The 17,094-nt window shown below is 38.9% G+C and overlaps 1 protein-coding gene across 4 annotated transcripts in view; it reads right to left on the reverse strand.

Moving 5' to 3' along the window:
• The window catches only part of HPS5 (HPS5 biogenesis of lysosomal organelles complex 2 subunit 2), a 44,995-nt gene that overhangs the window by 13,641 nt on the left and 14,260 nt on the right, over nt 1-17,094 (reverse strand). For all 4 annotated transcript variants that reach the window (XM_060018586.1, XM_060018588.1, XM_060018589.1 and 1 more), the window contains 11 exons: nt 13,432-13,520; nt 12,226-12,404; nt 11,306-11,464; nt 10,532-10,718; nt 9,733-9,856; nt 8,553-8,702; nt 7,263-7,340; nt 6,376-6,956; nt 1,943-2,063; nt 1,585-1,740; nt 697-816 (listed from right to left, as the gene is read on the reverse strand). In XM_060018586.1, coding sequence (XP_059874569.1) covers nt 697-816; nt 1,585-1,740; nt 1,943-2,063; nt 6,376-6,956; nt 7,263-7,340; nt 8,553-8,702; nt 9,733-9,856; nt 10,532-10,718; nt 11,306-11,464; nt 12,226-12,404; nt 13,432-13,520 — 1,944 coding nt within the window. The remainder of the gene's footprint in view (nt 1-696; nt 817-1,584; nt 1,741-1,942; nt 2,064-6,375; nt 6,957-7,262; nt 7,341-8,552; nt 8,703-9,732; nt 9,857-10,531; nt 10,719-11,305; nt 11,465-12,225; nt 12,405-13,431; nt 13,521-17,094) is intronic.

Consider the following 17,094-nt stretch of genomic DNA (forward strand, 5'->3'; position numbering starts at 1 on the left):
CTGCGGAGCAACTAAGCCCATGCTCCACAACTACTGAGCCTGCAAATCTAGAGCCCGTGAGCCACAACTACTGAGCCCATGTGCCACAACTACTGAAGCCCACGCTCCTAGAGCCCATGCTCCTCAACAAGAGAAGCCACCGCTCACCACAACTAGAGAAAGCCCGTGCGCAGCAACGAAGACCCAATGCAGCCAAAAAATAAATTAATTAAAAGTTTTTAAAATGTACTAGAAAAGCTTTAAAAAAAGAGTCAAAGTTAAAAAAAAATCCTACATCAGGTTACATCTAAAAATCCCTTGGCAAATTTCTAGGAAGAAAACACACACACACACACACACACACACACACACACACACAATTTTCTAACAATTTTCTTCTAACACAGGTTTAGTCACCAAGGTCTCTTATGTTGGTCCATGAAAAGAGTTTCAGTAGCCCAGTTTAATTCTCTGCAATCATGTGCAAAATTTTGTATGAATGTGCATTTTTCTGAGAGGAATCATCAGATTCTTAGAGGGTCTGTGATTCAAAAAATGTTCAGAACCACTAAGCAGTACACTCAATCTGATTACTACCATGACTTGAGTCAGTCGCTTCCATAGCTATTCCTGAAGTAAGCCCAGAATGCTATATGTGAATAAACTGGTTCCATTCCAAAGGAGCAGCAGAGCTTAGAAACAGGACTCCTTCTATACCTGGGGTCTCCTTCATCGTCCATAGTGCTGGTGCTTGGGGGAGCATCATGGGACACTGCCAACAGCAGCCAATCCAATCTTAAAGACTCTGGTTGTAGGAGGGACTCAAGGAAGAATGACCTAAGAGAAAGTTGGGGAAAAAAATCACCAATATTCATGCTGAGAAAGGAAAGATAAAATGTGCAGATGTGAAGAAAATGTTATTAAGGGATCAAGACAGTGGATGAAATAACTTGAAAACTCTTCTGCTACAAAATGTATAGAAATGCTGGTGAAAATATAATAGCCTTTTAACTGAACAGTTGAGCTTCAAGATAATAAGGAAAATACCAAGGGGCCAAAAAAAAAAAAGGAGAAATAAATACCAGTATAGCAAATGTGAACCAATCAGAAGAAACAGAGGGGGGAAGTTGTCATTCTCAATAACCAAAGGACATGTGTGTTCACTGCCATGTGGAGATAGGAAGTGAGGCCTCAGCCCAAAGAAGTTAAGAGCTGTAACTGAGATCCACCCACAAAAAGCTGGGATATATCACCAACAAAAAGGTGGCAGCAAATCCACTCACTGGCAGAGACAACAAGGAAGCTTATCTGTCTTAGCATAGGCCTTGAAGCGGAGTTTAATTTTACACTGTTGATCTGAGAATCTCTGAGAGGGAGAGAGGGAGGAAAGAGAAGTGTGGGTTATGTGCACATTTGTGGTGTGTGCTGTGAATTGTGAAAGAATGGAACACAACTGCCAAAATCCTCCTCTTCCATAGCAGGTGCCTCAATCCTGTGGCAGTTAATAGTATAAAGGTTCCAACTGCTTATACTAGAGAAACAGTGCCCTATCAAAAAGGAGTCCAAAAAAAAAAGGAGGGTCCGCAAATATTCTCTCCTTCTCACCGTTGATCTTCAGGCCTTGATTTTACCAGACTGTCTAAATAAGCCAAAAACTGAGCAGGATGATGATGACAAAGTTGCATGACATCTGAAGGCAAAATGGATGGATAAAACCTGATTAAGGATCGAAGGGCAGATTCTCCAAATTTCTCATACAATCTGCATTTAAAAACAAAACATGTTAGTCTCCAACTTCAGTAAGATAATATAACTTGGTTACATTATCTATGTATTTATTAGAAATGAAAATAAATATACTAACAAGAAGCTGCTCAACAGGTAACAGAGTAAAACTTTACAGACTGAGACAAAGAAAATGTCTGTGCTTTAGTTCACATAAACAACATTCAAGACCACTCACCGGGTAGCATAAGCAATCAACAAAGGACTGTCAAAAGAGACCAAGTCATCCAATAACTTTAATCTTGTTGGAAGGTCTCCTTCTTCCATCTTTATATATGTAGGATTGGAACTTGCCATTTCTAAAAGACAAAGCACACCCCTTTCCCTTCATCTCATAGCGGTAAATATTTTATTCATGAACACATTAATCAACAATCATTAGTCATGCACCTACTGTGTGCAAGTCCCAACATTTGTAAAGCATCATAGGAGAGACAAAAACAGAACAAGAGACAACCTCTGCTTTTAAGAACTTTAAAATCAAATTGCGTAATCAAGACAGTATGGCACTGGCACAAAAACAGAAATATAGATCAGTGGAACAGGATAGAAAGCCCAGAGATAAACCCACACACATATGGTCACCCTATCTTTGATAAAGGAGGCAAGAATACACAGTGCAGAAAAGACAGACTCTTCAATAAGTGGTGCTGGGAAAACTGGACAGGTACATGTAAAAGTATGAAATTAGAACACTCCCTAACACCATACACAAAAATAAACTCAAAATGGATTAAAGACCTAAATGTAAGGCCAGACACTATCAAACTCTTAGAAGAAAACATAGGCAGGACACTCTATGACATAAATCACAGCAAGATCCTTTTTGACCCACCTCCTAGAGAAATGGAAATAAAACCAAAAATAAACAAATGGGACCTAATGAAACTTAAAAGCTTTTGCACAGCAAAGGAAACCATAAACAAGACCAAAAGACAACCCTCAGAATGGGAGAAAATATTTGCAAACGAAGCAACTGACAAAGGATTAATCTCCAAAATTTACAAGTAGCTCATGCAGCTCAATATCAAAAAAACAAACAACTCAATCCAAAAATGGGCAGAAGACCTAAATAGACATTTCTCCAAAGAAGATACACAGATTGCCAACAAACACATGAAAGAATGCTCAACATCACTCATCATTAGAGAAATGCAAATCAAAACTACAATGAGATATCATCTCACACTGGTCAGAATGGCCATCATCAAAAACTCTAGAAACAATAAATGCTGGAGACAGTGTGGAGGAAAGGGAACTCTCTTGCACTGTTGGTGGGAATGTAAATTGATACAGCCACTATGGAGAACAGCATGGAGGTTCCTTAAAAAACTACAAATAGAACTACCATATGACCCAGCAATCCCACTACTGGGCATATACCCTGAGAAAACCATAATTCAAAAAGAGTCATGTACCAAAATGTTCATTGCAGCTCTATTTACAATAGTCAGGACATGGAAGCAACCTAAGTGTCCATCGACAGATGAATGGATAAAGAAGATGTGGCACATATATACAATGGAATATTACTCAGCCATAAAAAGAAATGAAATTGAGTTATTTGTAGTAAGGTGGATGGACCTAGAGTCTGTCATACAGAGTGAAGTAAGTCAGAAAGAGAAAAACAAATACTGTATGCTAACACATATATATGGAATCTAACGAAAAATAAAAAAAGTCATGAAGAACCTAGGGGCAAGACGGGAATAAAGACACAGACCTACTAGAGAATGGAGTTGAGGATATGGGGAGGGGGAAGGGTAAGCTGTGACAAAGTGAGAGAGTGGCATGGACATATATACACTACCAAACGTAAAATAGATAGCTAGTGGGAAGCAGCTGCATAGCACGGGGAGATCAGCTCAGTGCTTTGTGACCACCTAGAGGGGTGGGATAGGGAGGGTGGGAGGGAGGGAGATGCGAGAGGGAAGAGATATGGGAACATATGCATATGTATAACTGATTCACTTTGTTATAAAGCAAAAACTAACACACCATTGTAAAGCAATTATACTCCAATAAAGATGTTAAAAAAAAATCAAATTGGGAGGCAAAGCATATTGGAAGTTTTAAACAAGATAAAGGAACAGATAACCAATACATGACTATTACCATTGAAAATGTGCCCTTTAGGGCTTCCCTGGTGGCGCAGTGGTTGAGAGTCTGCCTGCCAATGCAGGGGACGCGGGTTCATGCCCTGGTCTGGGAGGATCCCGCATGCCACGGAGCGGCTGGGCCCGTGAGCCATGGCCACTGAGCCTGCGCATCCGGAGCCTGTGCTCCGCAACGGGAGAGGCCACAGCAGTGAGAGGCCCGGGTACCGCAAAAAAAAAAAAAAGAAAATGTACCCTTTATATATGTAATATATGTATTACATATATAAGCTATTATATATGCAAGCTAATATATATATAAGCTATATTTCTACCATCAATGCCAAATTCTTCAGTTTTTTTCTAGAACTGATATCCCTAATCAATCTTTTGGAACAAAATTAGTTAATTAAATTTAATTAAATTAACTTAAAAATATTTTACCTATTTTTAAAAAACATCAGTTATAGCAAATCTTCCTCCAAAGGAAGATCTGACTTTGGGGAATAGCCGAGTCATTTAAAGCCAAGTGTGTAAATAAAGTGAGTGAAGATCTAGTTAAAACTACTTGTAGTTAAAAAATATGTTTACATATATATGAATCTAAAGTAAAATGAGTTTTTTCAAGAAGTTTTCAACTAGCTCTGAAGATAAATCCCAAAGAACAGTTCCAAAGCTGTTTTCATGATTACAACATCATTAGAAGAGTAGAACCTGTTCAATAGACCATTTCTAAAGAGCCAAACCTTCAATTTCCGATATATTTGTTTAAAAAAAATATCAATTTTTCCCAGTTTCATTATTTCCAATTTGACTGGGTCAGACAGTAAGTATTTAAAGGGATTTAGAGGAGAAGGCCATCATTTAGAGCATATGAAGTGAGGGAAAGCTTTATGATTGGGTGGGCGCTAAGCCAAACTTATCCCCTTAAATTCAATTTGGAAGCAGCTGCATCATCTCAAACACCCACCACACTTGCTCCAGCCAGCTCTGGCAATAAGTTAACCACTCAGGTTGATGAAGTGGTTATTTTTTTTTTGCTATTTTCCTGTAACCAAGGTTGGGTACAATCACATAATAGAGACAGATATAGCAAATTTCCAGTAAGTAATATCAAACATTTGAACTTATTTGAAAAGAAATAACTCTTCTTACTTCAACATAAAAGACAGTCTACCTCAATTCAGAAAAAGAAGCTGAAATCATTTCTTATGCTTTTAACTGCTAAATGTGAATTGAGGCAGAACTGTAACCATAGATCCTTGTTTCTAGAAACCTTAAAGCTCTTTAAGTCAGATAATATAAAAATGTATCTCTACTTGTGACTACTCACTTTTGGTAATGAATGAAATGTTTGCTTAGAGTCTACATCAATTATTAGAAACATGACATCTGTTATTCAGAGTTTTGAGTTAAGAAAATCCACCTGTTCAAAAACATGGGACTATGTAGTAGAAAGGGCAGGCATGGCCTCTAGGGTATGAAAGCTGGTGTCTACATGAGGATGACCAACAGTGTGACCTTCAATCAAGTGTGAAGTAGAGGCTGCTGACTGCCCACCAAAATCTCTGAGGCAGACATGCAAGCTCCTGACCCATGTCCATCCTCTTCCTTCTAGACACCTGGAGAGGTCATTTCCCAGACTCCTTTGCAGTTAGGTGGGGCCATGAGATAGAATTCTCACCAACAGAAGAGATGTAAGCCACTACCAGGCCACACCTCCCTGTAAGAGCCTGTCTGCCTCTTCCACATGCTTCCCCCTGGACATAGCAACCCAGTCTTAATCATCAGCCCTAAGGGAGGATAGAGACCAAAAAAATGGAAGGAACTTGGAACCCTGAGTTACCACATGCAAGAGAGCTGCCCACTGACCTGGAACATCTGTCCTGGGCTAATATATGAGCAAGAAATAAACTACCATATCTGAGTTATTATATTGTATCTGAGTTATTATGAGATATTACAGAAGTTTAGCCTACTCAACTATTATAATCTCTCTGTGCCTCAGTTTCCTTACTTATTAAACAGAATAACACCATCTACTCCAAAGTGTTGTAAGGATGAAATGAAAGAATGCTGGCAAAGTGTTTAGCATATTATCTGGCACTTGGTGAGTACTCAATAAATGGTATATATTATCTCTATATTAGTAAGTTACAAGAGGGATTTTCTGGTTTTCATATATCTGCACTTATAAAATTTTACTTAAACCCAACTTCTCCAACATTGCTGTATCATTTTCTGAATGACTGTGAGAGAAATAAAACTAGCTTCTTATAATAGTTGCAAGAACTATTACAAATTAAATTGAGTTGTAAATCAACTATACTTCAATTAAAAAAAAAAAGTGAGCAATCTCAACAGAAAAAAAAAAGCAACAAAAGACTAAATTGAGTGGAAAACTGAAGGGATGGTTGACCAGAACAGAGGTGATTTTCTACTTAAATCTTCTTCTTTAAATTCAAAAATGCCAAGATGCTACTGTCCTCTATTGGTAAGGCAATCTGATTATTACCTTTCAATCCTTCAATAAAAGTATCCCAAACACAAGGACTGTTAGTATAACTCAGCTTGATGCTCTCCTTTGCTCTTTTCAAGTCCAGAAGAAAAAAGTACTTCTTTAGGAACTGACAAGCCAGAATTTCAGGAGAGCACTGTTGCAAAGTGTGGTCTACATGTCTACTTGCACTTTTGATCTCAGAATTCAATACATTCAGTTCCAAACACAATGTTGTCACTTCAGCCAGGTCCTTCTGAAGACTGCCTGGTATACTGCATGGAGAACATACTTGAAAAATGTCATCATCCAGGGACTCCCTCAGACTATTTACAGAGTCACACGCTGCTTGATCAACCGTTTCTTCATTGCCTAAAGAGCTCCTTTTTTCTTTTTCATCTTCTTCGTCTAATATTCCCTTTTTTGACTCATCAAGCAATAGCATACCCTGGTTTGATTCCATGGATGAGTTGCCAGTATCTGAAATGCCTGAAAAGTCCTTCATGGCAAATGTTTTTTCTAACTGTGAAAGCCACTCCTGTAAAACCATTTTCAGAGACTGTGGTTCAAACAATACCAGTGGGTCCTGTAGCTTGGTCCTATATAAGACAGACAAGTAAGAAATTTATGTTTTATGTGGTTTTTCAAAAACAAATTGTTTCATGCTAAATAAGCCTAACAGATACAACATTACTTATCCAGAATAAATGTTACTTTTCAACTCTTTAAATAACAATTATCTCAGTAGCAAGACAACAACACAGAGAACATTACCTTTGTATTAATTCATGAATTTCAATTCCAAATGAAACTGCCTCTGCCCCACACTGTCTCAGGACCACTACTAATGATCTCAAAAAGTCATTCCCACTCTCTATAAAACTTTCTCACCCATAAATACTCACATTGCTTCTGCTGTTGCCATTCTGAGCTCTTGAAACTTGTCCTCTTCTGGAGGTTGACTAGTTACTTCTTCTTTTCCCCTAGAGAAGTGTGAGAAGAGTTAAAGGGGATTAGAACCTTCTTGGGCAAATATTTCTAAGTGCTCACTAAGTGGTAGGTATTGTACTTAATGATACATGAAACAAACAGATGAGTATAAAAAATGGTCCATGGCTTCAAGATGAGTAAGTTCAAGTCAGAGTAAGCCCTAGTCAGAAAGAAAGGCAAGAAAACAACTGTAATATAAAAAAGAATAGAATGAATGCTAAAGAGCAGCACAAGCACTGTGATCCGAAAGCACAGAAAAAGGAATAATTATTCTGACTAGGCAATCACGAGAAGCTTTCCTGAGGAGGTGTATTTGCGTTAGGAAAAATGGGGGGAAAATACTGCAGGTGGGAGAAACAGCATGAAGAAAAGTAGTGAGGTGTACACACCCACTTCTCTGACATGACTAGAATTTAGAGTGCTTAGAAAGACGTGGTTGGAAATGAAGCTGGAAAGGTGGGCTAACGTCAGACTGAGGGCTGCCTTAAATGCCACAGCACTATCTACACTTTTTTCCCGATATACATACGGATTCATAACTAAGTTACTCTAAGGGTAACACACCTTTTTTCTCATCTGAATGTCCAGTCAGTATACACTGGCCCTGTGGGTCTATCTCAATTCCTGTGTGAGTGCTGAGCTTGCCTGCCTCCAATGCCCAGATCCCCTGAATTATGAGAAAAGGCAGAGACCAGATGGACAAGATACTTCACACTGTGCCAGACCAAGGGCTCTGCTACAACTCCACTACATAAGGACTATGCCACCAGCATACCATAGGAAGGCACATGACGACATTAATGCCAATGCTCTCATCTTACAGGCCAGAGGGCGTCACCAACGTCACATGCTAGTCAGAAGCAGAACCAGAACAAGGCCTATATCCTTGGTCATCCTACTCTTACTCTAATACTCCTTCTCTAACATTGCAGAAGTTTGAAGAGATTTGGAGGTGAGGGAAGTTGTTCAGGGGAAAGATGGAAGAAGAGGTGCTAAATTAAAATTCTGTCTCAACAGACTTGTTATGGGTTGGTGTAATTTTCCAACACTTACTCTGTGGTATTCAGTTTTTATAAGCTATGCAAATAATCTACAATGAACAGAGTCATACATGTGTCTTCTTCAAGACGACATGGTTTATGGCTCTCTTCAAACCGACAATTGTATCCTCTAGAATTTACACAGATTTCTCTGCAATGGCTTACTCAGTGTCTTCCTCCTTTGGGCAAGTGACTGGACCCACATCCTCTTCACATGACTGCTCATCACATCTGGGTTCTGGTCTCACTTTCAGATCAGGGCTCATATGAAGGGTGCCAATCTTCTCAGTAGTTTTACGCACAAAGCTAGAAACGCTGGAAGTCAAATACCAATAAACTAATATGAAAAGAATCTCATTACTGCCAAGAATGAAAATTTCAGTATCTGAGTTCTCTATGTTCCTGTCAGTCCCTGAAGGCAACTTGGACTTAGCAAGTCTTTCTTTACTTGCTATAAAGAAAGACTCTTTATAGCAACTTCCTTAATCAATCACATATTTCACATAAGGCCCATGTAAAATTTATAATAAGGATTTACTTCATTTACTAAACTACTCTGATTCAATCCTAAAGAAAAGGTCTTTAATTGCCGCTGTGCCTGCAATGTTTCTGTTTACTTAGGCAAAGAAGGCCATGTGAAACCTGCCCCATCCTAGCCAAAGAATTTCTTCAGGAAACTCAGCTGCTGATTTGTCACAATATATCCTTTGAAAAAGCAAAATTTGTATCCAGTAAAACTCCCATTAGCAGCGAAGGAGCTACAGAAGTCTTCTCTTTCAAACTTAAATGTCTTTTTTTTTTTTTTACAGAAATCATTAGTATATTCATAATACAGGGACTCAGTGACACATTGTATAATTATTAAGTTATAATTATGAAGACTTTATCCTATTATGGTAAAACGTTTAAGTGGAAAAACTTGGACATAAATTCATGTAAGTCAATTCTGGGCCCATGGAGTAGCTAGAAAGACTTCTGAAGAGTCTTCAATTCTGAGCCCAAACTGAGAAATGATTAAGTTAAGAAATGACTAATGATATATGGAAATTGTTCCTATCAGGGATGAGGAAAAAACATTTTTTAACTTTTGCTCAGCCTGAGGGAGAAAAAAAACACATTTGTAACAACTCAAATATCCAGGTACTCAAACAAAGAGGGAAGATAAATTCCCCCAAGATTGAAATGAGAAGTAAACGGCTTTGTATAACAGGCTATATGAGGAATAATCTAGAGACTTTCTTTTTCCTCATTTAAAATGTCTTTCCATTCTCAGCGCAAAAGTGCCTAACATGACAACTGAAGTAAAACCAGAAGTGGGATTAAATGACAAGACTAATGAGTTTACCTTTCCTTGACAGCCTGAAGAGACACAAGAGGAGATGGAGAACGAAATGACAGTGGAATGCCGAAGGGGAGAAAAGTTTCATTCTTATCTGTCTCAAACATCACTGAAGCGTGTGAAACATTGTCTGATGAATGGAATTGGGGAGAAAAAACAAAATCTAATCACATGAAGAGTTTTTTAATCTTTAAAGAAATTCTGAAATGAATGAAGCAAAGGAAATGAAGGATTCAATACCAAAATCACAACTGACCCAAATACAAATGAGTGGAACACAGGTTTTACAAGAAGCATGGGATGGTCCACATATAAAACACTTGGACAGGTACCTTCATTTTTCCTACTAGCCCTGAATCCCCACAAGTCAGAAAGGAAGCTTAGAGTCTCTATTAATCTCAAAAGTTCGGTCACAGGAGTACTTGAACATCGAAAAGTGAAGGCAATGACCCCCAAAACTGTAGTAATTTTTCATTCCGAATGGAAAATAATTTGGTTAGGATAAAATCGTTCCACTCTTTTGGTTAATGACCTCCTTTCTTAACCTTTCCAGCACTTTGATGCATGATAATAATTAGGTAATTTACCAATGTTAGCCTAAACAGGAGGGGAAAAAAACCCCAACTAAACATAAATCCATTCTTCTAATGGTGAACTGATCAATAGGTCTGGATGGAAAGTCTAACAACTTAATAAAAATTATTAACACCTTGTAGAAAACTCTATGCATGAGATAATCTTGGCAAACGAAGTCACAGAAAATAACTGCTTCACATCAGCAACCAATAAAAGACACATTCCTTACCTTCATTTCCGTGTGAACCACAACACTGATCTGGTTGGTCCTCTTCTTGATGTGAGGTGAATTCTTTAAGTCTCTCATCTTCTGAGAGGGTTTGGCTGTGAAGGGAACAAGAGTCTTCATCTGACTGACTGCCTCTTCTACTATTAATGATACGATAAATACCAGAGTCCAAGATGCTGAAACTTTCCTAAAAAGAAAAAGAATTAAAGAAAAGTTAAACATTTATAACACGATATAGCTTTTTAAGAGAAAAATAAACACTAAAAGCAACAAGTCATTAACGACAATTATGGCTTATTAGAACAAAATGGTGAGCAAGGTCTAGGCTCCTGGCAGCCAGGTCCCTCTCACCTGCTCATGGCATCATGCTACCATATTTCTCTAGTGGGTCTCCATGAAGTCTGGCTGTGAGAATGTGAGAATGAGGATTAAATGAGACAATCCTGAGCTGCACTGAGATTCAAGCTGGCATGAAGCATCTGAAATTACATATTAGGGGTAACTTAACTTGCTCTGGAGGCTATATGAGGTATATTTTCAAACAGAACATAATAAACAATGACAAAACAAAATGCGGCTCTAAGGCACACCTAAATGAAGGCTTCATAAGGTTGTCCAACACCTGAAAGAAAGCCCCCTCTTCACCACCACCCCCAAACAATATACAACATGGAAAGGAAGGTAAGTTTTGGGATCCTAGAGGTAAATGAGTACAAACTAATGTAGAACAACCTTACTGTACAGCAAAACCCTTTTAAAAGTGAGAATACCTACATGTGATGAAATGGAGCTTCTTCTACTGCTACAAGCTGAATCCAAAGGTTCACATTTTAAGATCAGTTCTTCCAGTTGGGAAATCAGATCACCATAGGTTGTTAAGTCCAGCTGAGATTTCAAATGTTCCAATTTATCTATAGTCAAAGTTTTTCTTCCCTAATAAAAGGATAAGTAGAACCAATAGGAGAGTTTTCTGTTTGTAACTAAATCTATATTCAAATGGCCAATACATTGAAAGAGGTCTACATAGAACATAAAACCTCAAAGGTGCTTTAAAAGGGCTTTAAAAGCTAGTAAAAGACTTAATAAGAATTCTCTTAGGAACTAAGAATTTAGAGTTACTGTACATATAATAATTTCACTTAAAACAAGGCCTTGGGCTTCCCTGGTGGTGCAGTGGTTGAGAATCTGCCTGCTAATGCAGGGGACACAGGTTCGAGCCCTGGTCCGGGAGGATCCCACATGCTGCGGAGCAACTAGGCCTGTGAGCCACAACTACTGAGCCTGCGTGTCTGGAGCCTGTGCTCCACAACAGGAGAGGCCGCGATAGTGACAGGCCTGTGCACCGCGATGAAGAGTGGCCCCCGCTTGCCACAACTAGAGAAAGCCCTCGCACAGAAACGAAGACCCAACACAGCAAAAATTAATTAATTAATTAATAAACTCCTACCCCCAACACCTAATAAAAACAAGGCCTGAAATTCAAATAAATTTGTGGGTAAATTTGATTTTTTTTAATGGAAAGTATACAGTTTTTCTCACCGCCATCCCCACTCCAGATTTATCTGTCATGTTTCCTTTGGGGATTTACTGCTGCTTAATCAGCAGGCTAATAAAGACAAGCAACTGCGTAGCACAATCCTGCAAGCTAGAATGGTTTTAACAACCCAGATGAACATGTAAGCTTTCTGACTCACTCTGCTGGCAATGACGGAATTCTGGAAAAGACAGCAAGTTTGAGCAGCCAGGTTCCAGAGGCCTCTCCTTAGCAGGCGTTCCACACAACGTTCCACAGATAACAGGGAAAGATGGGAGACCTTCCCATTTAGGTGCAAACAGAACAGCTCATTCTTACAGACAGCCACATCCTGAATATCTACAAAAACCACAGGGGTGAACACACAGGACATTAACCAAGTACTCCTTTTCCATTTTTGCGATGGCTGAAATTATTCTAATAGATTCATTTTCTATATAGGGTTTGGCTTGATTGAATTTCACCTCTATTTTTATACTTGCATTTCAATGAAGAAATCATATCTTAGACACTATTCTTTTTAAAAAGATCAAGAATAAAAGAGACAGAGAAAGAAACATCTCTCTGATCTAAAATCCTGTTTTTAAAAATGCTATGTTTTGTGAAAAGAAATTGGGACTTTAAAAGGGGGCACTTCGGAGGCCAGACTATCACATTTCTGAGTTACAAATCTGATACCAGTAACAGATTTCAGTGCAGTATGTAAATCAACAAACTGTTCGGGAAAAAACACCTGTCTTGGCAGAATACCATGAAATGACCTAAAAAACTAGTTTTCACGGGACACCTTTAGGAAACTTAATTCACGAGAAATCAGTATGTAATGGTTCCTTCATCTTTTTTATGTTTTTACAAAGTAGAAAATGACTCAAAAGTCAGGATACACTCTCTGAGCAGTCATGTTAAAAATGCTAGATTTATTTCCTCCATTTCTGGTTTAAACCAGAAGAATACAGAGATTGACTTTCTCTGCCTCAGCCACATAAAATGGCTATTGTTCCCACAAGGACTTTTCAACCCTAAATTATTAAGACACAAAACAGGAGTTAAAGCAAGACTTCTAACAGGGATAAATATTCAGGGTAAGTAGAGGGAAAAATTAACCCATTCAATTCTTAGCAGTGGTTGCTAATATTTAAGAATAAATGAAAATTGTATTTAAAATAACTAAATAACTATACATAGATTCACAAATGTATACTTCGTAAGTATCTTATAATGGGATACACCTATGATGTTAATCTTTAACAGAAATGTCACCTCATTCTATTTTCTACTTCTTACACTGCAAGAGAATCCTCCTACAATAATTAAATCTTTCACAAGCATGCGATTAAAAATTACATAGGAAGAAAAACACAATTACCCTTGACTTCACTCCAAAGAAGAACTTGAACATTCTGAGGAAGGAAAATATAAATTCCTCTTTCTGTCCAAGTCAGCACACAGTGCTCACTGCAAGAGAAAACGGAAGAGGTCAAGAGAATTGTAGTTTGCTCGGAATCAGAAGTTTATAATTCCCTGATTTCAGACCCTCACACTAGCTATTAAAGCAAAATCAGCCTGTACAAAGAAAGCAACAGTTGATCCAGCCAATTACATCCTACCACCTCTTTTCTGTCTGTAACAACAAGCCAGTAAAAGATAGCATAATATGACACCAAAGTGGGAAAAATTCAGATACACGAAATATCTTCTAGAAAAATAAAAGGCTGGTATCTTACCTGACATTTATTAAAGTATCTAAACTTCCCATATCTGGTATGACATCTAAAACAAAGACTAAACATCACATCTAACCACCAATCACTGCTCTAGTGAGCCACTTTTAGGGAGGATAATATATATATATTTTTAAATGTGTTTATTTATTTATTTGTTTTGGGCTTCATTGGGTCTTTGTTGCTGCGCGCAGGCTTTCTCTAGTTGCGGCGAGCAGGGGCTACTCTTCGTTGTGGTGTGTGGGCTTCTCGTTGCAGTGGCTTCTCTTGTTGAGGAGTACGGGCTCTAGGCCCGCGGGCTTCAGTAGTTGTGGCTCGCGGGCCCTACAGCGCAAGCTCAGTAGTTGTGGCGCACGGGCTTAGTTGCCCCGCGGCATGTGGGATCTTCCTGGACCAGGGTTCGAACGTGCCCTCTGAGTTGGCGGGCGGACCCTTAATCACTGCGCCACCAGTGAAGTCCCAGGGAGGGCAATATTTTGATGTCCTTAGTTGTTTGTGGGCAATAAAAGGTTGAAAACTACCAGTCAACTATGGGAGTTTATTTTTTTCATTAAAGGCTATACCAATATTATCTAACCTTGTAGCATCTCATCAAGATAGGAGTGTTATCCCTATTTTACAAAAAAGAAAAACTGAAGCCCAGAGAGATAAATAACATGTTGAAGCCCATTCAGTATGAATACGGAAGAGTCAGAATTTATACCAAGGACTGTCTGGCTCCAAAACCTGGACTTTTTTCTCCATACCTCACAGAAGCTACTTCTACCCTCATTTATCCTCACTGACCCACCCACTGTTATCTGGAATCCTGATCATTCCACTTAACTACATTCTTGGAAAGTCACAGATCTCCTAAATGCCAAACCCAATAACCTACTTTCTCATTTTCCTTCTTGATCCCCAAGCAGAGGCCAACTCTGCAGACTGTTCCTTCCTTCCTGAATCTCGCCTTCCTAGACTCTGGGCACTACTTCTTGGTCCACCTTCCTTTCCAGTCCTCTGGTACTCTCCATCTCTGCTCATCTCCTTCTATACTCCTTTGCTCATATATCTCATTTACTCTCTCGAGGCTGCTATTATTTTTTTATACACCACTGGTAATCCCCAGTCAGAGCATTCCCCATATATAACAGTCTCATTCTAGTCACCACTTAAGCATCAGCAGCAGTTCTACTGCCCTTTGAAATCCTCCCCGACAGCCCACAGCACTCTCCCTCCTGCACGCAACCTATTTCTCATCAACCCCGCTCAAACGGCACTTAATCATGTATTGCACTGTCACAACTCTTACTTTTTATTGTTGTTAAACATTTTCTAGAAATAAACTACATCTCTCCAACGAACTATAATCTTGAGAACAGGCACTTTTTTTTAAGTTTATGCCTCCAAGAGTACTAAAAAAGGTAACATGTGGCGATGAAACTAAGGGCGATATTTAACGGGAATTCGGTCCTCACACAAATGTTAAACATTTTGCCAGTATAAGATCAGATCACTGTCCCTATGGGAAAGTAATCTTTGTCACAAAGAAGGAAGAAATGGTCAGAATCCTAGTCCAAAATAAGTAAAATTGGAAGGCTGCCTTTAGGAGCCAGAGGGGAAAAAACCCCAGAGGCCAGAAGATCCCTGAATAAAGAGACACAGGATCAGGATTTTGACACTGAACTTGACATGCAGCTTGGAAAGATTCCTTAAGAATAGGTGGGGGGTGGGGGGGACTAATATCAGAGCTGAGACTTGGTAATTTACACACCCCTCATCCCCTTCCCCTTCACTGATAATAAACAGACAGGGACACAAGCCTAACAACATTGTTTAAAGAGTTAAGGAAGAGAAAGTGACATCAGTGTACCCCAAAGAAAATGAGGCATACAAATTTGCTTCCCCGTAGAATTTGTGGGTGTAACAGTTACCAAAACACAAGTGTACACATGGGGAAAAAAGTAAAGAAAAGCCCTGTATAACTAATGCTTTTTCAAAAAAATCTTTGTGAAACTCTTTAACTTAGCCATTATTTGAGAACCTTCTATGTGCCTAGCACTGTGCCCATAGCAAAGGAGTTGACAATCTGGTCCTGGGATGGATATTCATAGGACAGTGAAACAGGGTGGTGACAGAGAAATGAACAAGATGTGACAACAGTGCAAGGGAATAAGTGTCTAACGGGAGTCACTGGAGGAGTCCGTAAAAGCTTCAAAGTGGCATTAATTATTGCTTAAGCTGAGGAGTAGGCAGAGCCAGATCATGCAGGGCTTTGAATGCTATGGCAGGAACTTGTATGGGAGCTTTAAATAGTTTAACTCAAAGGAAAAACACTACCAGGAGAACCAAGCAGACTGGCCTTGCCATTAGAAAACATACTCTTGGGTAGGGGACTTCCCCACACCCCACATATCACACCATAGCCAACAAATGTTAAGTGTCTATGATGTGCTAGGCATTATGCCAAACACTGAGAATAACACAGTGAACAAAACAGACATGATGCCCTCAAGGGCCTTACTGTCTAGGAGTAAGAGAGGCATAAATACTGTTTGAATATGTAATTATAAACTGTGATAAGTGCCGTAAAGAAAGAGTTTTTAACATGCTTTATCTAACTATGGGCAAATAAATAGTGGTCTTTCTCCCATAACTTTTAGGATGAATTATGGACTTGTGAAAGAGTTATACTGTTTATAATTTATTTTCAAATATTGCATTATAGGTAGTGTGACATACACATACGTTAGTTAGGGGCAATTAGTTAACATTAACATTTCAAGTGTTTTTTAAAATTACATTCAAAGCACGGTTAGTTAGCCTTTGAAAGAACTCGATCAGGAGCCAAGCTCCAGAGTACCCTATACCAGCTCTAAATAACATTCTCTGAATCTGCATTAGGGATCTTATTAAGTAGCTTAAGAGATATTAGAAATAATATTCTGCTGTTGAAATAAGAAGGGTTCAAGACACACAGACTGACTGGAAATCATACACTGGCATGCCCATGCTTGTAGAACAAGGTGTAAGAACTGGCAGTCCCAGCAGTTGATAGCTTTAAGTGGCACTCTGTGCTGCCACTTAATAGTGGACTTTTTTGTACCTAATCCAACTAGAAGGCTAGCTGAACTCAGATGTTAAAATATGGCTGGCTGGATCCACCTTGAGCAGATCTTTCATGCAAAGTACCTGAAGAATAGAGAGCTGAAATTTCACCAAGCTTACAAGAACAAGTTCTACAACTACTTTTGTGCCTGCCTACTAAGAAACACACATATGCAGCAGACTTCAGTCTGAGACTTGCTTTCACTGGAATATTCCACTAA

Source organism: Delphinus delphis, chromosome 8 (genome assembly GCF_949987515.2).
Source record: "Delphinus delphis chromosome 8, mDelDel1.2, whole genome shotgun sequence".
Lineage (NCBI taxonomy): Eukaryota > Metazoa > Chordata > Mammalia > Artiodactyla > Delphinidae > Delphinus > Delphinus delphis.